We start from the raw sequence: 22,211 nt of genomic DNA on the forward strand, positions 1-22,211 counted from the left end.
ACCTCCCACTGTGCCAAGCGCAACCTGCCTAGTGCCCAGATAAGTGCCCAGCAAAGCACAGGGACGGCCATGAGACCACAACACTCAAACCACTTAAGACCCCATCCGAGCCCCATCACAGACACTGATTGCCAACAGCTCTTTATGTTTCTACTGTGGTTAGCATATAAAAGCATATAAAATTATGTTGCAAACTGGTGACTGGTTTTGGGTGTTTTGTCCCTCTTGAAGTGACAAATACACAGCTTTGGAAGGTGATTCTTTTATCGTAGAGTTTTGGGTACAATGACAAACAGAAGGGGATCGTTGTGTTTACACATAAGGTAGTTTGTGATTTTTTAAAATCTTAGCATCACTTGAAACAAAAATAACAAAAACTAGTATTAAAGGAGGCTTGTCTGTGGAGTGTGTATCTGAGCGTATCACAGAGCAAACACATTTCTGGTGCCAACCACAACAAAACACAAAACTTAAACATTCAGCCATGCCTTTTCTGTTTTGGTAAATAAAACCTGGGGTGTTCAGCAGGTGATGGAGGTCTAATGGCTTTTCAAGGCTCCGAGTAACAATTCCCTTTGCCTGGAGGTCTTGGTAAAGCAGTGGTTTTGGGCAGGATGAGTGCGGGTGTACAAGTATGTCCCCAGTGATGCTGCCTGGCAGCGAGCAGTGGCCAAGGGATGTCTCGATGAACCATCACCACCTGGAAACTTGTGTTCTTCTACAAATTCAACCCAGGACTATTACAAAGATGTGCTTTAATTTGTTTGTCTTTTGTTGTAAGTAAAATATGCTTGTGGGTGATCAGTGCTATCAGAAACTACTTAGGCTTAGTGTTTAAAGAAATAAAACATTGGGCTCCTTGTAAAACCCTGCTTCTGGGAGTTTTCAACTGGGAAAGGAAACTTACTTGTTTAGTGGAGCAGCACTGCAGGAGGAAAAAGAGACTTCTGTGCATGCAGGAGTCACTTGAGCCTGTTGCAGATTCAGTTATTTACAGAGTTGCTGTCAAGTACTGCATGAACTGCAGGGGTGAGTCATACCCTCTGTGGTAAATGAAAGAAAAGCCCTGAGAGCTGGTGCGGGGCTGTGCGCGGTTGCTGGTTACCTCCAGCACACTGCAGACACTGGGGAGATGCTGGGTACCATTCCCAAAGTAAAGGATGCGCAGAGGTAAGGCTGTAGCAGCTACTCCTGGGATTTGCCAACTTGTCCCAGTGATTATCGAATGGCATTTCTCTTGTTGTGAGATGGTTTGGGGGATGATCATACTGTGTATTTTGGGGCAGAAAGGTGACTGGCCCTGGCCCCAGAGTTGGGCTGGTTGCTGGAAATGGTTGAAGCTGTTGTGCTACAATTCCTTGTCTCAACATGAGCCCACGCAGGTCTGTTGCTGCTCATGCAGCAATTCACACGTTGCTGCTGTGTAATTGGGGCTAACATGATCATCGTTTATGCTGGCCATGAGCAGCAGTGGGGGCTGACCTGCTGTTCCTGAACGTGTGTGCTGCGTGTCCAGACCATACCATGCCAGGGCCCAGGATGATAAGCCACCTGCCTGAGACACAGCTCTTCTAAGGAGACCCAGCAGAGATATTCTTAGCAATAAGGATGTAGTTCAAGGCATCACAAACACTGCTTCCCTGTGACATCTGTTTACTGCCCTGTGTACATGTGCAGAGCTGCCACATCCTGTCCTGGCTGTCACCACCTACTGCAGAAGAGGTTTGCTGGGTTTGCTTCCCAATTTTTCCTTTCTGGGAGATGCTGCACCACCCAGAGCTGGGGATGGGAGGGGGCCCATTAAACCCCTGGTTTAGAGCCACTAGCTTTTGCCAGAAGGGTACAAGGCCGACACACCGGTATCTTTACAACAGTGCTGTAAATGCACAAAATTCTCGCTCTTGAATGTGTTTTGTCAGCCTGAAGCCCTGCAGGTGGCCCCAGCACTGCTGCCTGCTCTGGCTACTATGCACATAGAGAGGAAAACATCTATCGTGTTCTTTTCATGCCAGCCTCTGATGTGCCACGAGCTTGCTCTTGCAAGGCCACAGCCTTATGGTCTGGCTTTTCCTTTTAGTTTTGGTTTCTGTTTGTTTTCTTTTTTCCTTTTCCTCTTTACTGACCCAGAGGCAGTAAAAGGGGTGTGCAAATTACATTGGCCACTGAGAAAGCCTCACTGTGCTTCTGGAATCTTCAAATTCCTTCCACTGATGTGACAGCATGTTCTGTTGTTCAGAAGCAAAGCCCAACTATAACATTTTAACATGTTGCTTTTATCACATAGCATTAGATTTAGCAACACCACCAATTATAGCAGACACAACATATAGTATGCAATAAGCATGGCATTTCATCATCACAGAATCACAGAATGGTTTGGGTTGGAAGGGACCTTAAATCTCATCCAGTTCCATGTTCCACTAGAGCAGGTTGCTCCAAGCCACATCCAACCTGGCCTTGAACACTGCCAGGGACAGGGCAGCCACAACTTCTATGGGCAACCTCTGTCAGGGCCTCATCACCCTCACAGGGAAGAACTTCTTCCTTATATCTAACCTAAATCTCCTCTCTGTCAGTTTTAAAGCCCTTCCTCCTTGTCCTGTCCCTTGTAAAAAAAAAACTCTCCAGCTTTCTTGTAGCCCCTTTAGGCACTGGAAGCTGCTTTATCCCCAGAGCCTTCTCCAGGCTGAGCAACCCCATCTCTCTCAGCCTGTCTCTGTGTGCTCAGCCACTTGCATAGAGACCCATGTTTGCCAGTGGCATGTTTCACCTCTGCATCACGCCACATTACCAGAATAACTGTGTGATCAATCTATCCAGCTGGGCTGCTCCATTTGCCCTGGCGAGGAAAGTCCCGTGTGTACAAGGGAATAGTCTCTTGTGCAAGGCAGTGTCTGAGCTGACCAAATGCTCCTAACACCTTCAAACACTCTTCTTCTTTTTATCTTTTTTTCCCTTCTTTTCTTTTTTCCTTTTCCCTTTTCTTCCTTTTTCCCATTTTTATTTTTTCTTTTTCATTTTCTTCCTTTTTTTCCCTTTTTTATTTTTTCGTTTTCTTTTTCCCCTTTTTTCTTTTTCTTCCTTTTTTCCTTTTTTAATTTTTTACTTTTTCCCATTTTTTCCTTTATTTCCTTTTTTTTCTCTTTTCGCTTCTTTCCCTTTTTTTCTTTTTTCATTTTTCTCCTTTTTTCCTTTTTACCTTTTTTTTAATTTCTATTTTCTTTTTCCTTTTTCCTTTCCATCACTCCAAGGCCTCCTGCTGGTTTGTATATCATTTTTTCCCAGCACTGACAGGATTCTGGTGACAAGCTAAGCAGCTCAGCTGGCACAGCCTGCTGAGCCCTTGCAGGGCTGCTGCAGCTGGGACTCAGGCAGCTCCCACCAGCACCTAAGTGTGTCTGGACTGCTGTAAATTCGGTGCTGAGGGTCCCCTGCAGCCACATGGAGCACACATGCTCTTGCCACCCTGGCCAAGGGAGGCCATGGGGCTTCCTGCCCCATTGAAGTCACCAGGCCACTCCTGGGGAGGTGAGTGATGGTCAGCCATGCCTCCCCACTGCTGCCTCAGCTGCACCCCCTCCCCAGGAAGCCAAATTAAGGGTTGTGCTCTGTAAGCAGCAGCAGAGAGGACATGAGAAACTACAAGCCACGGACATTGCCCCCCCCCCCCCCAGCTTTCTCCCATCCATATGTTGATGGCCTTTAACCCCTCAAACTGCCTTCAGTAGGACGGGAAGAGTAGGGGGTAAAGCATCATTCTCCCTTGGCCAGGAACCCTTGACAGGATGGGGATCTCAGAGGGGGACATCAGTTCTGGCCAGGAGTTTCACAATACCCAAGACTTTCAGTCTGGGATATCAAATCAGGACCCTTTCTTGTTTCCCAGTTCAAACTTGAGGAGCCTGTTAATTGTCTAATCCTGCCAGCCCCCAGCATGGAGGCATTTAACCACAGTGCAAAGAAACTGTGCTTGTAAATGCCTGGGTATCCAGACACAGCAAGCAAACAAACACAATGGGCAAAGATCTCAGCTGGAAGGACAAATAGTGAGGAAGACTTCAAAAACCTCAGCTGGAATGCAGGTGCTGCGCCTGGAATTGATGCCTCCATTAATGCAATGAACTTACCTCCAGTAATGTAAAACTTTAACTGGCAGAGACCAGTGCAAAGATTAGTGGTCTTGCGCTCATCTTCTTTTTGTTTTTTTTCTCTTCCGCTTCCTCTGTAGAAAGTACAATTTGTGCCCATGTGAAGTCTGGCTGACTGACAGCATCATCCAATGAGTCTGTAGCTTGTGTAGCTTGGCAGCCAGACCCATCAGGAGTTTATCTGGAAGGCAATGGCATTAATCAGCATTAATCACCTTCTCGCATGATTCAGACTTTGGCATGTCTCCTACGGATGTCACCATGCCCCCTCCTCCTGCAGCTCTTCTCATCTATGACATCAAGGACAGCAAAGCCTGAGCCAGAGTGAGACCAGCTCAGACCAGCTTTTGCAGATGTGCAAAGTTCATGACTACCGAGTAACGCAAGCCAAAGGGCTGCGATGTTTGGCAGCATCAGTAGTATTTGCTAGCATCAGCAGTATTTCACAGCGCAGCATTTGGCTGGTGGTGCTGAAAGGCTTAGCACTTGTATCTTTTAGGGCTTTTTAACAAAACCATGAAATGCTATTGTAATATTCTGGATAACTTTGCTATGTGATATCTCTAAATCCACATAGAACTGTCTCTTCTCAATGCTCAGGATGCATTACAGCTCTGTGTTGAAGGGGCTGTGTGTATGCAGGTATGGAGAGACCTGTATACATCTGTGTTTATGTATGTTTGGCTGTGTATGTTACATACACACACAAACATATTTTAAAACAGTGCTAAGTGCTATCTAAATAAAATGATCTTAGTCATTTTCTAGCTTCTTTGCTACATATGCTGGAAAGGTTTCTTCTTGTTAATTCAGCAAGAGGTTTGTAACGTAGCATATAGATCAGGCACAGAAGCCATGAAAAGTGTTGAACACCTCAAAATAAGTTCCCAAGTCAGCTGAAGGGCAGCTCCAAACCAACCTTTCAGCTGGATCATCTGAATTTCCCAGGTCCACTCTATCACTCTTCGCAGGTCTCCCATTGTTCCATTTGTCCCCAAAACTGGGATTGGTAGCTGCTGCTCTGAGTCAACCAGTAGCCAAATAACGCATGGAAGGCTTGGGTTTCTCATTAACTCCAGAGCTTATATAGTCCCATCTCACAGAGCACCAGCCACTTCTACTGCCTTCATCCCAGTCCTGCTGTCCCTCCTTCCCTGCCCAAGCTCTCACATTGCTTGGCAGCCCAGGCCAGTGACCACTCTCAGGAGGACAGCAGAGGAGCTGCGGGATGGACGAGAAAAGCAAACTCCAAGCAGAGAAGGTAACCAGGACTTGGTGATATTTTCGTGCTAGAATTTCTTCAGGACCCAGCACTGAGCAATGGTATTCAGTGCTTGCCAAGATCAAAACCAATTACAAAATCCCCTCCCCTAATTAATTGCTCTTTGATGTCTGTATACTGAGCACAGGGGTAGAGGGGTCAAGGGGTTATTATTTGTTTTTAAGAGCTCTGTTGTCTCTGTGATGGAAGGAAATAATACTTGGCACAGCACTGCCGAAAACCACCATTTTTGGTCATTTTTCACTCACTGATCTGCTTCAGGGGTGGTTCTGGAGACGGGGCAGGGCACATTCCTGTTGCTCCTGTGCTGCTGTACTGGGCAGAGCTCCTGCTCACTGTGAGCACTGGCGTGAACACTGGCAGCACAGCAGACACCGCCTCGGCACAAATTGCTCTTTCTGGGGCAACTCTGCTCTGTCCTAGCGACCTGATACTGCCCACTTCCAGGGACTTTCCCTTCTCCTTTGGAGCCAGCCAAAGTGCCTGGATGCCGCTGTCCCAGCCAGCTGGGCAGCAGCATCCCTCGGGACAGAACGGGGGCAGCCCCCCCAAGTTTGGGCAGGGCTGGGACAGTGGGATGAGGCTGTTCTCTGCTCCCTTCCCCAGCACCTCACAGGAACACTAGTTCTCTCTGTCTTCACCGCGGTGTTGGGCTTCTTCCAGTACGGCTACAGCCTGGGTGTCATTAACGCCCCCCAGAAGGTAAGATGAGCCCCTAAGCTGTGCATAGGCAAGGGATGAGGGCTTCAGGGCAGCCAGGGCTGGTCTGTCATGTGTAGAAGCCCTCAGGGAGAGCTCTGTCCCTTCCCCAGGCACTATCTCCCGCAGTACAAAGCCCCCGTGATAAGGCAACGGACGGGAAAACAGTGAGGACCCCTGCTGCCACCCCTCAGCAAAAGGAGCAGGGCTCTGCCTGTCAGGCTGCTATCCGCACTGCAACGCGGTCTCTGTGCCCAGACCAAGGGACTGCACCTCTCCACAGGTGCTGAATCCGGACACTCCCCGTCCCCGGGGAGTGGTGTGGGAGGAGGGGGATACTCCATTTCTGCCGTTGTGGTCGCTCCCCACTGGGGGTCTGAGTGATGGGGAGCTGTGGGGGACCCCAAGATTTCAACCCTCCAGAGCCTGTTATGAAAAGCTTTTTCTAGGGCAGCAAAATAAACAAAACAGGGGCTGGGGTGGTTACAGATTTGAGCTGATGGCGTTTTCTTCTTTGCCCACCACAGGTGATAGAAGCCCACTACAGCCGTGTGCTGGGCATTGCTCCCCTCGAAAGACATGCTGCCAATGCCTCTGCGGAGGATGGCATTGTCCCTAGCACACAGCCCTGGGCTGGCACCACGGGCACAATCACACCCGTGGCTGACACCAGCGAGGACCTCACCACCTCCTCACACATCCTCACCATGTACTGGTCCCTCTCCGTCTCCATGTTTGCCATTGGCGGTATGATCTCCTCGTTCACCGTGGGGTGGATCGGTGACCGGCTGGGGAGGTGAGAGCACATTGTGTGCTGTGACTCCTCTGCCTCAGCCAAATCCTTTTTGTTTGACTTTTCCCCTAGAAACATTTCTTCCTCATCCCCATAGAAATACCATTTATGTTCTTTCCCCAATTTAATTATAAACACACACACACCAAAACCCAAACCTCTAAAATACTGCTCCAGCCATCACAGAGGTCTGGTTTACAGAAATCCTCACTTATAAATCAAACATTTGGTTGCAACCTTTAGCAATTCAGACAAGCAGCTGCTGAGCAGCCTTGATTAACTTCCCAATTCTTCCTCCCTTTTATTCCATGGCAAAAGGGAGAGGAAAGCCTCTGACTGGTGTTGGCACAGGATGTATAATATACTTTTAGCTACTTTGACTGCACCTCTGCCTGGTATTTTTCAGGCCTACAACCATTATTTTTAACCATGTTGTGCTGATTAAGCCACTTCATAGCTCTGATTGTATGCCATGATGCCTGATTTGGCTGAGAGGTGCCAGAAGGAGCTGTGCTGGTGCTGCCTTGCAGGGTGAAAGCCATGCTGGTGGTGAATGTCCTCTCCATTGCTGGGAACCTCCTCATGGGGCTGGCGAAATTTGGGCCGTCTCACTTACTCATCATCACCGGGAGAGCTGTCACAGGGCTGTACTGCGGTAAGTCCAGGAAGGTCAAGTACTGCAGACCAGCCCCCTGGTAGGGTGCTGGGTGCTCCCAGGCTGCAGTTAAGAGTTTCCTATATCTTTTAATCTTTTTTCTTTATTCAGAAAGGGTTTCACAGCGTTTTCACAAAGGAGTTTCCCTCTTTTTCCTATGTCCTTACTTCTCAATCCAGGATCTTTCCCAGAAGTATCTGAGTTGGCTTTATCATGAAATTGGTTTATTTTACATCCCAGAAAGCAGCAAGTCCCTCCTCTGTATACCTTGGTCTTGCTGGTGGCTGTTGTAACAGTACGATATTAACCATGCTGTTTAATGGGTTCCCTAGACAACAGTACTATCTAGCAGATAGTACAGGAGCACTGTACATACAGAGGATAAGATAGTAGGCAAATAACATGGAATTACATCAGAATTAGCTTAGAAACATCAGCTTATCATTACTGTTACTAATATGCAAATACAATACTCTGAAGTTTCAAGGCAAGTTTTCAGAAAGCTCTTTGCTCTGTGATAACTGCCCAGTGGATGATCTCTGCTCCATGCTCATATGTGTATGTTCAAGTGTAAAGGCTTCTCGGCTTGGGGCTCTGAATCCAGGGATATCCAAGCACCTTTGCAAGAGGCAGGTGGTTCCCATCCAGGCACAGGGGGCTTGGTGGGATGTGGGAGGCAGCACACAGGCTCCATCTTCCCTTCCTGCTTGGGAAGCAGTTTCTGCTGGTTGCTGACTTGCAGTCTAGAAGAGGTGATACCTGCGTGTGCTTGGTGCAGGGCTCTCCTCTGGACTTGTGCCCATGTACGTCAGCGAGGTCTCTCCCACGGCCCTCCGAGGAGCGCTGGGGACGCTGCACCAGCTTGCTATCGTCACGGGTATCCTCATCAGCCAGGTAAGCAGGAAAGTGCACAAGTCCAGAGATGGTATTTTAAGAGATTAGGGATACCCCAGTGATACACAGGGATGTCACTCACCAATCCACCCCAAACTGGAAAACAGTGCAAAGCAATCTGTGAGGTTAAACTCCTACCTTGAGTGAGAGCTGCCTTAACAAATATAACTTCTCATGAAATAAAAAGTACTTCTGCAAACAGTTTCTCCCTTCCTCTAGGAAGTTTTTGTAAGAATCTCATCAGGGTCAGGCTGGATCCTGAACCAAGATCTCTAATATTCAGGTAATCAAAAATTACTTCATCAGAGAATTAGGGAGCCTAATGTTCCCCTCAGCATTGTCCACCATGGCAGGAGTCCCAGCTATGTGACAGATGGGCACATAAATGTACCACAAACCAACACATCCAGAAAAACTTAACCTCAAAGTTCATCTAATGTGATTTAGCCAAAGACCATGGACAGACCATGTGTTAAAAAAAAAATCACAAGGTAGGTCCCGCAGCTCCACTACCTGGGGAATACAATGCTTTTCAAATTACAGAAGGAAAAAAGTTACAAGGGCACACAAACTACCTGGATCACCTTTTTCAATGGTCAATAATCACACACTAAAGCAAAGCTCAAGTCAGTTTCAGCCCCAATGCTCAGAGTGTGCTGGTCACCACCCAGGTATCTGGGGTACCCCATGCTGCATGGACCTCTACCCATGCCCTGCCCCTTTGTGGAGTTGCTTAGGACACATATGCCCATAAAACCTCATACCCTAAAACCCCCAAGATAGCAAGGTCTGAGGAGAAAACATTTCACCAGCATGCTTGTATTTGCTGAGCTGTTTACACAGTGGTTCAGTCCAGCCACAGGTCTCCTGCTGGTGGCATGTCCCAAGGAGGACTGAGTCACTGCAGGGTGTCCCACGGCACCTGTAAGCCAAAGTCTCGCTCATGACATTTTATGCCATCTGTTCATTCCCTCCTTGTAAGTGTGTATTGTAACGAAAGAAATCAAACTGTTAGGACTGAGAATTGCATTTGCTTGTAGTCTTCTTCCAGGTTGTCACTTCCAAATGCCATAGTGGTCAATCACTTTCATTTTCTAGGGTGCAAAATAAGCTATTCAAACATGCCTCAATCATTCCAGGTCCTTGGACTAGACTTTCTCCTGGGCAACGATGAGCTGTGGCCCCTGCTCCTCAGTCTGTCTGGTGTGGCTGCTCTCCTGCAGTTCTTCTTGCTCTTACTGTGCCCTGAGAGTCCCCGTTACCTTTACATCAAACTGGGGAAGGTGGAGGAAGCTAAAAGAAGTAAGACACATTCTGGGCTTGTCTAAAGTTGTTTTTATACTGTATATAGCATTAAACATAGAAGGAAAAGCACAGCTGAGGGCTCACACATGTAACTAGTTATAGCTGCTGTGTCCCACACAGCACATTTGCAGGAGGGATTTCGGACACCTGCAAATAGCCACTGCCTAATGCATGCTTGCTTCTTCATCACTGTGGGTGGTGTGAGCCTTAGCACGTTACACCTTTCCATCAGAGAGATGGATGATGGCAAGAGAGCAGATGCCACCCCAAAAAACCCATTCAGTTTGAAGGGATTTCTACCACATGTAAAAATGACAGCTTCTAGCGGACAGCTGATCTCTCTGTCCGTGGTGCTATTTGCAGCTACGCAGTAAATCCACAGCTGAACCTGCTTATGCATCTTCCAGTGTGGCCCTCCTTAGCTGCTTTCAGCCATGTCTACAAGGATTAAAAGCTGTCAGTGGTAGGACACAGCTGAAACTGAGGTGAGAGCCCAGGACAGGGTAAAACAGAGCATAACTGCATTCTTGGATGCAGAGTTGCTTGCTCATGCTCTGAGCTGCTGAACTATAGATTAGCTCTGAACCAAAACCTATTGAGATATGTTTGAATGGGACTAATAAGCATTGCTGAGGGACAAGGCTTGACCGCAGTGTCTCAGAACTAATGTGCTGCTGGCCCTTGATGTGCCATAAGAGTCCTCAGGGCAAGACGACACTACTGTTCATCTGGCTGGATTACCCTGAGTTTTGGTTAGAGAGATTCTTGTCCTTACTCTAATTCTTATCTACCACTGAAAATAAAATGTCCATCTTTTTCTTCTTAAGATTTGAGAAGACTCAGAGGAAACTGTGACCCGATGAAAGAGACTGCTGAGATGGAAAAGGAAAAGCAAGAAGCTGCTAGTGAAAAGAAAGTCTCAATAAGACAGCTTTTCACCTCTTCAAAGTACAAGCAGGCTGTCATCGTGGCGCTGATGGTGCAAATAGCTCAGCAGTTCTCAGGAATCAATGCAGTGAGTCTCCCAAAAATGTCTGTCTTTAAAGAAATCCACACTGAGCATAAAAAGACAGCACTGGCTCCATCCAAGCCATGTCAGGGTGAAGAGAAGGCTTTCCTGTGAGTGCAGTAGGCTCCTTGGCCACCACCATCAGTGCTGAAGGTGGATCTCACTGCCAAGCCTTGCTGCAGCAGGGTAGGAGGGGAGAAGAGTGCAAGGGCATTCAGCACAAAACCAACTGGCTTGGTGCATCCGTGCTGAGCTCTCCTGTGATCCTTCACCTGAGTTCAAGAGTTTGCTCTCTTTAATAACTACCTGCTCACCCCAGGAACCACAGAATCACTATCTCCTAGCTATTTTTAGCTAGTGTTTGCATCATCAAAAATCACCATTTTACACCTAGGAGCACGGAGCCTCCTTTTCAAAACTTTCTCAAACCTTTGAAAGTCTGGTGGCAACTTTACAAAGGTTGAGGCTTCTGTTCTACCCGCTTTCAAAACCCACCTGCCCTGCCTTGAGGCCATGCACAGCTTCATCCACCAATCACAGGGTCAGCCACCTGTTTACCTCCTGCCAGAGGTTATTCACCTCCTTATTCTCAGACAGAAGGGAGAGATTTGAGTCATTCCAATGTAGTGAGGCTATTTAAAATTAATGTAAAACTTGATCATATTAAGGTATTTGTCTCCAGTGCTCAGTGCTGGTGATCTGGCTTTCAAGATTAAACTATACGGAAGGAAACAGTTTTAAATACGCAAATGCAGTAGCTCAGGAGGAGAATTTCAACAGGATTTTTAACTCCCTCAGGCTTCTTTGAAAGTTTCAGCTTAGTTATTATAACAACCCATTAAAAGTTGAAAAATCTATTCATAATTAAATTACTTCACATCTCAGCCAAGCAAGTGAGACACTTCCCTCACAAGAACAAAAAGTTCCACCAGCCCTGTTGCCTAATCCTTCATCCTAATTATTTTGATAGATCTTTTACTACTCTACAAACATTTTCGAGAGAGCTGGAGTTGACCAACCAGTTTATGCAACCATCGGTGTTGGAGTTGTGAACACAGTCTTCACTGTTATCTCTGTAAGTAAATATTTTTACCCCTGACACTGCAAAAACATGTAGGCTACAGTGTGGTTTTGAAATATGATTTTATCCTGGAGCTAGGATTTGCAGTCTTGCAGGACTGACCCTGCTCACCTTTCAGGAAAATCATTCCCTGGCAAGCCTTGATTGAAAAATCAAGTCTTAAAGTACAGCCCATTGCCATCAAACAGCACTGCTTTTCACAGTGTGTGAAAACTGCATCACCATGCTCAGGGAAGCTCTGGTAGCTCAGCATTCCCCTCACAATAGAAGTTGCCTTTGAGACAGAAACTCTGCAGGTGCTATTCCCCTCAGGGAGCAGGCAGGGGATTGGCATTGCGATGGGGAAGCCAGCAGCTCACAATCTCCCTCTTACATGTTATCTTTCAAATTGTTTTCTATATGTACATAGCACCTGCATGAGTGATATCCAAAGGCTATTCCACAGTAATAAAAGTAATCTAACACCTATCCTCATTGTATCTATGCAGTGTTCTGCAGCAATAAAAGGATGGCTCTGTTTTCACAGCCTTCCCCTTTGTTTGTCTCTCTCCTGAGAGTATTAACACAATTCCTATCAGCAGGCAATTATTTTTGTAATGTGGGCATTAACATAAGATCAGGAAATGCCAAGCCCATTTCCCTCACATCACTAGAGAGACTTAGGGAACCCACCATGAAGCAGGACTAGCTGCAAGGTAGAAATATACAGCTTTAAGAGATCTTAGTCCAGCATGTATGAGATAGGAGGTCTTGGGGTGAAACTGCTTTAGAGGAAGTCCATCACAGGTCCTATACAGAGGAGAAAACATTATTGTGAAATGAGGCACGGAAGTGGGCAGATGGAAGAGATCTTTCTCTATCTCAGAGTATCTCCTGCACTTTAATCTCCACCCCAGGGCTGTGGTACTTGCAGCTGTTTGCTGCTTTTGGCCATGAGCACTTAAAAATTACCTACATTTGTAAATTAATGACAGACCCCGATCAAAAGGCAGAAACACTAAGAGTGGGGGTGGACCTTGGCAAGGGAGAAGGAAGCGCAATGTCTTGCCCTCTGCAACTTCACAAGTTAGCAAGATGAACAGCCTCTGGCAAAAGGGATTGTCTCTTGGAAGCATAAATCACTTGCTGTAATTGCCAGGAAAGGTTTTGCTGATGGCCAAAGGTGTTCTTTAAAGAAAGGGGAAGGAGCAGACAGCCTCAGAGGCTAGTACATGGTATCTTAGGGCAGGCCAGATGTACTGTCCCTCTGGAGTTACCTGTACCTCCTCACTGGGTGAAGTGATTGGTACAGACTTAGCTGCCAGAATTTGGGTTCCACCAGAGGAGTTGAAAATGAGCAAGCTAAACCCTGTGGCTGCTAGGGAAGCAAAAGGAGTCTGGGAGAAACTGAAGAATAAATCCTGACTCCAGCTGCTACAGGACTATCCCTGTCCTAGTGGAGGCAAGATGAATGGCCCATGATGTGACTCGAATTATCCTGCTTTCAAACTAACGCAGACCTGGGAAGTTTATTCTTCCTGCAAAGTGGACCAAAAAAAAGAAAAAAAGGATCTTGTAAATGCTTAAGTTCTGAGTCTATGTGGTTACATCTTGCCCTTGGCAGGGTGGCAGCTCACTCTGGCTCCCTAACAGCCACCACAGAGTTTCTGACACTTGGAAACCAGCATGTAAATCTCTACCACGAGAGCTAAAAGAGCAGGATACAATGTGTTGGTAGTAAGAGGTTGCTTATTGCTAAAGGACCTCATTGAACCTCCTAAGTATGAGCTGCTGCACTTGTTTCTACAGGTCTTTTTGGTGGAGAAGGCAGGCAGGCGGTCCCTGTTCCTGGCTGGTTTGATGGGCATGCTATTAAGTGCTGTGGCCATGACAGTTGGACTTGTGCTCCTGGTAAGGATTTCTCTCCATTTTTTAATCCACGATTTGCAAATAAGAGAAGAAAAACTGCCCTTTAAAGTGAATGTTTTGCATTTTTATCTCATAGGAGTTCAGAAAACTTTCGTCCTAAGAAGGGGCAATTCAAAGTGGCCATAGCTAGAGCTACCTCTGGTTACAGAAGTGCCTGAGGACACTGCATTTTTGGCCCTGAGACACCCCTTTCTGTTAGAAAGGACCTATGTTCCCTGTCCCCTCCCTGAGCTAGCTGACAACCTCAGCTCCTTACACAGCAGCTGCACAATTCCTAAAGCATAATCCCATGCCTGCTAAGAAAACCAGGACATGTGCAAACAGTGTGTGTCCTAAACCCTCAACTTGCATCTCCCTGGCTTGGTGCAAGGATGCTACACCAGCATCTTGTCTTAGTTAAAAAAGGGACAAATTATTCCTTCTTACATCCAGGAGAGTGGTCAGGGTGTGAGATATGGGCAGAACAGGCAGAGGATGGAGCCAGCCTGCAATCAAAGTCAGTCCAAACCTGTCAAGATGTAAAACCAAATAAGGGGTGGCCTCCTCTACAGATCACCCTGGTCATTGAAGACACCACCATTTTGCCTCTTTACAGCCATCCTGCAGGCAAGGGGAGGGCTTGAAGGTACAGCTGAGGTGACAGCTGTGAGCTCCAACATCCCTCTGCAAGAGGCAATGCTGGCACCACACAGCCAGCCAGTACCCAACACAAGAGTTTAGAGCTTTAATTATGCATGTCCAGTATCCACTTGTCTGAATAGAAAGAAATTTCTGAAAAAGAAGCCTAATTAAAGCAATTAGTGATAATTAATGAAAGTCATGTTAGAACTAACACTGAGTGCACCCTCTTGCAGAGCCAGTTTGCTTGGATGAGCTACATCAGCATGGTCGCGATCTTCCTCTTCGTCATCTTCTTTGAAGTTGGGCCTGGCCCCATCCCTTGGTTTATCGTGGCTGAACTGTTCAGCCAAGGCCCGCGCCCCGCTGCCATTGCCGTCGCTGGCTTCTGCAACTGGGCCTGTAACTTCATTGTGGGAATGTGTTTCCAGTACATAGCGGTAAGAAATCCCTCTACAACCACACAAATAAATGACTAGCACGACCCCACTGCTGGGCTCCCAAAATAGCCCAGCAGGATGTGGATATGTCTCCTAGATCTCTACCCCCAAGCCCTGCTGGGTACCTCAGCCAGTCAGGGTAGGATGGGGAAGCCATCCCTGTGGTACTGATGGTGATGTCTCCTCACTTCACCTGCTACAGGATCTCTGTGGACCATACGTGTTTGTGATCTTCGCAGCTCTGCTTCTAGTCTTCTTTCTATTTGCATACTTCAAAGTACCAGAGACGAAAGGAAAGTCCTTTGAGGAGATTGCAGCTGTGTTCCGCCGCAAGAAGCTCATGGCCAAAACGATGACTGAGTTGGAAGACCTGCGACGCAGCGAAGAGGCGTAGACATGGCCACACACCCAGAAAGGACCGAGTATGGACCTCCTTCAGGTGCTGCAGAAAGAACGCTGGGCAAAAGTCTTATTTCACAGAAACTTTGGAGCTGGCAGACCAAGAGGACCCATCCATTGGATGCCTTCTGGCTGCTGCAGCTCACACCTCCAAGCCACAGGTGCCAACCTGGCATTTTCCTCTGAAACACTCGGTACAACTAGGCTGCAGAAAGAGCCAGGGAAAGGGCACAAAGATTATGTTACATGTGTGCCTTCATGACACACTGGGACAATGATATTATTAGCTGGCAAAGCATTACATTGAGCAGGGTCATCACTCAGCTGGAATGAAGGAAAGAGGGCTCAGCTGATGCTGCAGCCTCATGTTTTCACCTCTTTGTCCCACGCTTACTGCTTCCTTCTTCTGAGTGATCTGATGCACTCAGAAAACAACAGCTGGTGAAGGTTGTGGCACAGCGACAGCACTGACTGCCTCAGGTGCTATGGAAAACAGACTAAGCAAACTCCTCCTTACTCCTGCCTGTGCAGGGGAAGAAGGTGAATTGGTTGGGATGCATCTTGCTTGCTTCGCTATCCATGCATTATAGAAATGCTGTCCAATCTCATAAGAATTTATCAAGTCACAAGACTTTTTAGGAAAATCTTAGAAACTCTGGCTGGGGCTGATGTGCTTTTTTTTTTTTTTTTTCCTTTTGTTTTAGCCAGGCTATTTACCTCCTCTTTCCTCCTAGGAATCATTTCTTGCCTCCTTTATCCTTGCTGCGGCACAAGACAGCACATCACTGACTACACAACAGCCTGGGCTCTCCTTTCCCCTAGGTCAGGAGACTCATGTCCTGCTGCCACCCCTCCCATGGTGTGACCATCTCCAGGCCACCTCCGCTTGCTGCTCCTCCTTCTCCACCCTGTGAATCTGCCTTCCCTTCCTTTTGTACAACACTTAGATCCGCAGGCTCCAGCTTCAGCCAAGGCCTTGGGCTGCCCATATTGTAAGAATAAATGATGACTCAAAGAGGAAATGGGTACTGCAGCATAAACTGGAAGGTGCCCCACTGCTCTGACCCCCACTTTGCACCCACTTATGGTTTTGCTGACTGTATTTGCTTCAGCCAAGACAGTGTGCAAGCAGGAGGTTGTGTTGTTTCCATAGCCTTATTTGTGATTGTCTTGCTTCTGTATGAGGTACCTTTATATGGCAAAATCAAGCTAGAAGGATTTTTCTTCCTTTTTGGCAGGATGTGTATGAAACACTGTAAAAGCCTGCTCTCTGTTTGCTTGACTTTTAAGATTTGCATGCTCCTTGCTGTGATACCAGGTTACTTTCTAGCAACTTTATCAGGATAGAAACCCATTATTTATTTAGAGACAAACACCAGCGTTGCTCAGTCACTGTGAGCTCATCACAGCTACCAGTGAAACAGTGGCCATAAAGTAACAGAGGATCAAGCAGAATGAAAAGCCCGAGAATAGTCAGGCCAAGTTGGATCATAGGCTGCAGCTACGGATTTGGTTTTAGGGAAGGTTCATGCTCCTTTCTATGTGTCCAAACTTCTTTCCTCTGTAGACCTTACTCTCTTGGTATTAAGGTACCAGAGCAAATTTTGGTCCCTTCCAAGTAACTAGCAGTGTAGCCACAAGGTCCACTGGGGTATTGTCTGGCTCTGGCCTGGCAGTAAGTTTGCACCAAAGGCTTTTCTGGAGTAACTGCTGGGATTTAACCAGAGGAGAACTGGGTCAGTGCTGTCATGTGCTATAGCAGTGAGAACCTGGGACTGACACAGGGCATGCAGGGCATGTAGGAACTAGGGCCCAGGCTGTGGTGCATAGAAGAGAGCAGCAGAGCTGGGGTGCAGTCTCTGAGTCAAACTGTCAGTCTGTGTGCTGCAAACAGGTCTCCCCAAGTGAGACTAGCTGAGATGACAGGCTCAGAAGCTCTCCACGATGTCTGCTGCAGTTAGTTAAATATTATAATGAGTTGCCTGAATGTAAAAGAAGGGAAAAAATAAAAGAGATGGGTTCTTGCTTTCGCCAGTGTTGTCTACACCTGCAACAATGAACAACATCTACACATGTTGGCTTGCGCTTTTGAATTGTTTGGGTTTTTTTCTTCTCTGTATATCTCAGACGTATGTCCAACTCCAGATGTGAGGCATTTTCCTAGCAGGATATATTTGCTCCATGGGTGTTAATTGCTGTGCAAACCCTCAGCTAAATGCCTTTGAAATGGATGGTCCAGAGGTGAGACTGGGGAGTTGGAAGGCAGCTCTGGAGCTGGTGGAAGCTGGCTCTGCATTGGGATGAATACTCACTGGAGGTGTGCCAGCATCTAACCCCAGCTGTCTTCACTGTCCACCTATATAACACCACAATAAATGACACCTCTGCTTGCATGGGCACTGGTGCAACTTAAAACTTGGTGCTGGAGCCTCTCTAGGCATGATAGGCATTTGGGAAGAGATGGGGCTGAGGCAGGTTTGATCCTGCTCTGTGGGCAGAGCCTGGCTGGTTCCCTCCAGGAGTGGAAGGCTGGGACAGCAGAGGCAGGGTGGCAGGGAAGGTGCTGGCACTGGACTCCTAGATGTCCCCTGCTAGGTCCTTGTGAGCCAGCCAGCCCATACAAAGAGAACGGCTTGAGTTACAGCCACACAGTGCTCACATGGGTATTTTAACATGAGAAAGGCTGTCCAAAACCACTTCACTAAACTTCTGCTGAGCTTTGTCCTAATGCCTGAGGGGCACCAGCCAGTGACACTGTCAGTAACTCAGCAGTGAGGGGTCACTTAGCAACACTCTGAGCAGCCAGTCTTTGTTTTCCTGTGTGTTACTAGGTGAATGATAACAGAAAGCCTGGTCCAATTACTGTAGAACAGCACATAAACTAGTTTAACAAAGCCCACAACATTAACATTACCCATAGCTATAGCCCTGAACTTCCCAGAAGGTCTGCCTGCGTGTTCAGAGGCCCTTAAGGAAAACTGGTCCCTGAGTTTCAGGATGTGCTTCCTTACAGCAGCTGCTGTGTGGAAGAGAAGCAAGTCTCCTTCCAGGCTGGGACCTCCCCCGGCAACCCTCTCCAACCTTCTTGGGCCCCAACTGGACAATGTACCTTCATGCATTTAACTATTATCATTTGATTTATTTGTATATTCCCCTGGAGATGATGCTTTGCTCACCCCAGCATGTTTCAAATCAGTTCTGTTTGTGGTTGCAGTGGGGCAGGCTGCAGCCTGGGACACGATGTGCAGAGCTCAGCACTGCTGAAGGCTACAGCAATCCCTGTCCTCACCAAGGCTGATATGCTGGGCTGAACTATCATAAGTGCACTTTTACCATGCATGACAATGCAAAAAGAGGTCATACAAGTCGGTGAAACCTGCCAACGTTTACTTTTTTCTTGTCCCATCAGGCTGGTAATTTCGACTGTACACTTTATCTGTCCTTGCTACATTCAAGTTCCAGTTAAAACTTGTTCTTGAAACACAGCTTGTTGAATCATTATTTTTATCTCTTGGTGTTACAGTTTTACCAAGTTGCTAATCATTAAGAAAATTTAAAAGACCAGGTCATACTTATTAGCTAAATGGCCGTTGCTTTTTAGTTAACATGTGAAACATATCCTCATACTGTGGTTAGCTAATAATGAAATATAATTAATAATCTCTTGAGAAAGCATCTTGTCAGCAAGGGGTTTGACAGTGTTTTCCTAATGTGCTGACATGACAGCCATTAAGACTCTTCTTTCGTGTCAGAGAAATGGCTAATGATATCTAGCTTCCCACTCTCTAGGCATAATCTTAAAATTAGTTTGACTTTCCTAATCCAATAAACTGAGGACATTTGGCCCCATTAACACTTTCCACACTAATTTATCACAGATTTTCTGCCTCACTTCAACTTGTTTTTCATCCCTGGGAAGCACTCCCCTCCACCTCCCCAGTCACACAGCTGATGAGGATGAAGCTAACCTCAGTGCTACATATGCAGGGACCCAGTGTTTGAGGTACAATGCATTTTCTGAGGTGCTTGATGTCCTTTTTTTTTTCACTGAGAGCTGAAGAATTACAAAGCAGGGCATCAGGTCTGGATCCAGCAGCACCTGTAAGCATGAGACTTAATTTAAGGTAACTGTGCCTGTGCTCAAGTGTTTCATTAAATCCTGAAGCAACACTGGCAAATTTTATCTGGAGGCACAGCCTATATAGCTGTGCTGAGAGGGAAGGAATCTCCTCCCCAGCAGAGTGGCAATAAATTTGGCTGTAGATCTGCAGTTGTTAAATTTTACAGGCTGTAGAAATAACTGCGGACCTGAAGCTTGGGCAGTGCCTTGTGGCTTTGCCTCCATTTATTCTGTTCATGAGAGTGAGTGGCTCTTGTGGCTATGAAAAGCATCATGGCCTCCAGGTCATAGGTGGGACATCCCTGTATTAGCACTGCTGCAGCCCCAGGAGGAGGGAACAGCTGGAGTTACTAAATCTTTTCCCTCTTCTTAGTGGGAGTTACAGGTGGTTCTCACTAGCTTGGTGTCCCTGCACTGCCACTGCTTGCCTCTGATCTCCAGTGTGTGCCCAGGGTGAATTTCATGGGGAATTCAGGCACTGTGGCTGTGTGTGCACACCTCATCCGATGTTTCTCTGGCTGGATGCTTGTGTGGAGCACAGAAAGGTAAGAGTGGTCACGAAGCAGCTAGAGGCAGTGCTCTGGCAGTCTCTAAAGATCGTCCCAGGGCACATAGCACCTAATAATTGTAGGAACAATCCAGCACCTCAGAATCCCTTTCTGAACGCTGAAGCAAATGCACAATGAGTCACTGGCACTGCACAGAAAGCAGAAGGTGAGCGGCAGGATTAAAGCAGTGCCTGGAGCAGTATGGGGTGCCTGTGGCAAGGTCACTGCAGAGGCTCTTTAATGCAGTTCATACTATATAGAGAGACTGTATGTAGGAGCTCAGAGGGTCTGCTGAGCATGATGATGTCCTCTGGATCATCAGTCCCCAGCCTCTCTCATGTTCTCCTGCTTGAGGCTGCGCCAGAAGCCAGAGTGAACCCTCACCCCCAACAGGCAGGACACATCAATGGGACACCAGGTAAGACAGCTGAGCAGCTGAAACGGAGACACTTTTCAGGCTAGGTCAGGGTTGTTTACACTGCTTTGCTCATGACCAGTTATTTCTAATCTTGTGACCTGAACCAAATCCTGATGAATGAGCCTCCCTCTACTTTCCCAGTGCACACCCAGCGCTGAGGGCACCACGAAGACTGAGTAAACTGCTCACTGCCGCTCTAAGTGACCCCCTCTCAGCTAGCAAGCACGGCTCTCCTCTGTCACCCTCCTCTGTCCTCCATGCACCCAGGCCACCACCCCTGGGTGTTGCAGGACATGGCTGCCCTCCTTGTTGCTCCCCCCCCAAGATGTATCACAGTATTTACAAATAAATACACTTTGAAATCATAAAATCATGGAATGGTTAGGGTTGAAAAGGACCTTAAAGCTCATCCAGTTCCAACCCCCTGCCATGGACAGGGACACCTTCCACTAGACCAGGTTATTCAAAGCACCATCCAACCTGGCCTTGTACACTGGCAGGGATGAGGCAGTCACACCTTCTCTGGGCAACCTCTGCCAATGCCTCAACACTCTCACAGTAAAGAGCTTCTTCCTTTTATCTAACCTAAATCTCGTGTTTAAGGGGAGATTAAATCAAACTGCTGCTGTTGTATAGAGAAGTGAGAGAATCACATTAGTACTGTCAAGAAACACACTTTAGAAAATAGATGTTGATCCAGACAAAGGAACGATGCCTACAAGCAATAACTGATGGAGCTGATTTCCTTTTTTTTTTAATTGAATCTTGAATAAAAGCTGTCTTGAATATGTTTTGTGTCTTGAAAATAAATAGAATTTACAGCTGCATTTCAGTAAAAAGACTTGATTTACTCCAGAAGATCTCTCAAGTAATCCAAAGTAAATCTGTTGTGGAAAATCAGCCAAATGTAATTAGTTCATCTATTTGTAGGTAAACAAACACACTGCACATGTAAAAACACTTAATGCCAAAGTCTCTGATTATCAGCTGACATGGAATTAAAACGGGCAGTTCCCCAGAGTGAAGTGTATCATCTCTAGAGTAGGCTGGGTGAGGGAAGCATACACTGAAAACCCTGGTAACGGAAGAGAGCCACCATCTCGACCTGCTGGAGCATTATAAAGGGGCCCCACGTAAATGAAAGCCAAACTTATCTCTTTGGGTACATGCTGTTCAATTCAGAGTGGCATTTGTGTAACCCAGAGCAGGCCCACAGGCAAACAGATCACACAGGTTAAAATGAATTAAATAAAAAGATCCCATGACGAACCATTTAAAAATGTATGCAACTTACGTAGCAATCCCATTACAACACAGACAAGAAGTTAGGCATCTCAGAGCAGGCACCCCAGGACAGCACACTGCAGCCTGTGCGGCTGATGTCAGAGGCCAGCTCTGACAGTGCTGCCACACGCACCCTGGATTTGGGTGTTTTTCTGTTTCTCTGCAGTTGATAGGTGCTCTCTATGGCACCCCTCAGGGCTGGGCCCATTCACCAGCAGCTTCACAGGAGTGTCTTCTGGTGAATTCAGTTTAACAGCTGAAGTACTGAAGCATCTGACTTGGAGGGTTTTAATAAAACTGGTTATTGTTTGGCCTCGTTTTGCTCAGGATCCGTGTCTGGCTCTGTGGCTGCGTTCATCACCACAGACCTCTCCTCAGGCAGAGCACGGAGTGGATGTCAGAGGCTAACGATGGCTGTGCTGTTAGCACTGCGGATAAACTGTCAGGAATGGAGTCACTCGAGTCTCACATCCATTAATGGAAACCGGCTTTCACCACAGCTTCTGAGCAGTTTCAGACCCCTACGGCTGACTGCTATGCACTTGCAGAAAGCTCTCCTGATTATTCTGAGAGGGGAAACAACAGCCACACAAACCCGCTGTGTGTGGAC

General features: G+C 47.0%; 1 protein-coding gene and 1 long non-coding RNA gene across 2 annotated transcripts; one reads left to right on the forward strand and one right to left on the reverse strand.

The window, feature by feature from the left end:
- Nucleotides 1-189: 189 nt before the first annotated feature.
- LOC130600333 (uncharacterized) lies at nt 190-22,174 on the reverse strand. The gene is made up of 3 exons (XR_008972434.1): nt 21,612-22,174; nt 4,128-4,329; nt 190-718 (listed from the first exon to the last, which is right to left on the reverse strand). It is a non-coding gene; the product is annotated as an uncharacterized LOC130600333 (long non-coding RNA).
- SLC2A2 (solute carrier family 2 member 2) lies at nt 5,253-15,889 on the forward strand. Its single transcript, XM_057411558.1, has 11 exons — nt 5,253-5,409; nt 6,037-6,132; nt 6,657-6,925; nt 7,453-7,577; nt 8,356-8,471; nt 9,611-9,773; nt 10,604-10,791; nt 11,756-11,860; nt 13,655-13,756; nt 14,629-14,832; nt 15,035-15,889. The coding sequence occupies exons 1-11, from the start codon at nt 5,377-5,379 to the stop codon at nt 15,224-15,226; spliced, it is 1,593 nt and encodes a 530-aa protein (XP_057267541.1). The 5' UTR covers nt 5,253-5,376; the 3' UTR covers nt 15,227-15,889.
- Nucleotides 22,175-22,211: the final 37 nt, after the last annotated feature.

This window comes from Pezoporus wallicus, unplaced genomic scaffold, assembly GCF_028554395.1.
Source record: "Pezoporus wallicus isolate ANWC-B61680 ecotype Strahan unplaced genomic scaffold, APGP_CSIRO_Pwel_v1 contig_6899, whole genome shotgun sequence".
NCBI classification, from domain to species: Eukaryota; Metazoa; Chordata; class Aves; order Psittaciformes; family Psittacidae; genus Pezoporus; species Pezoporus wallicus.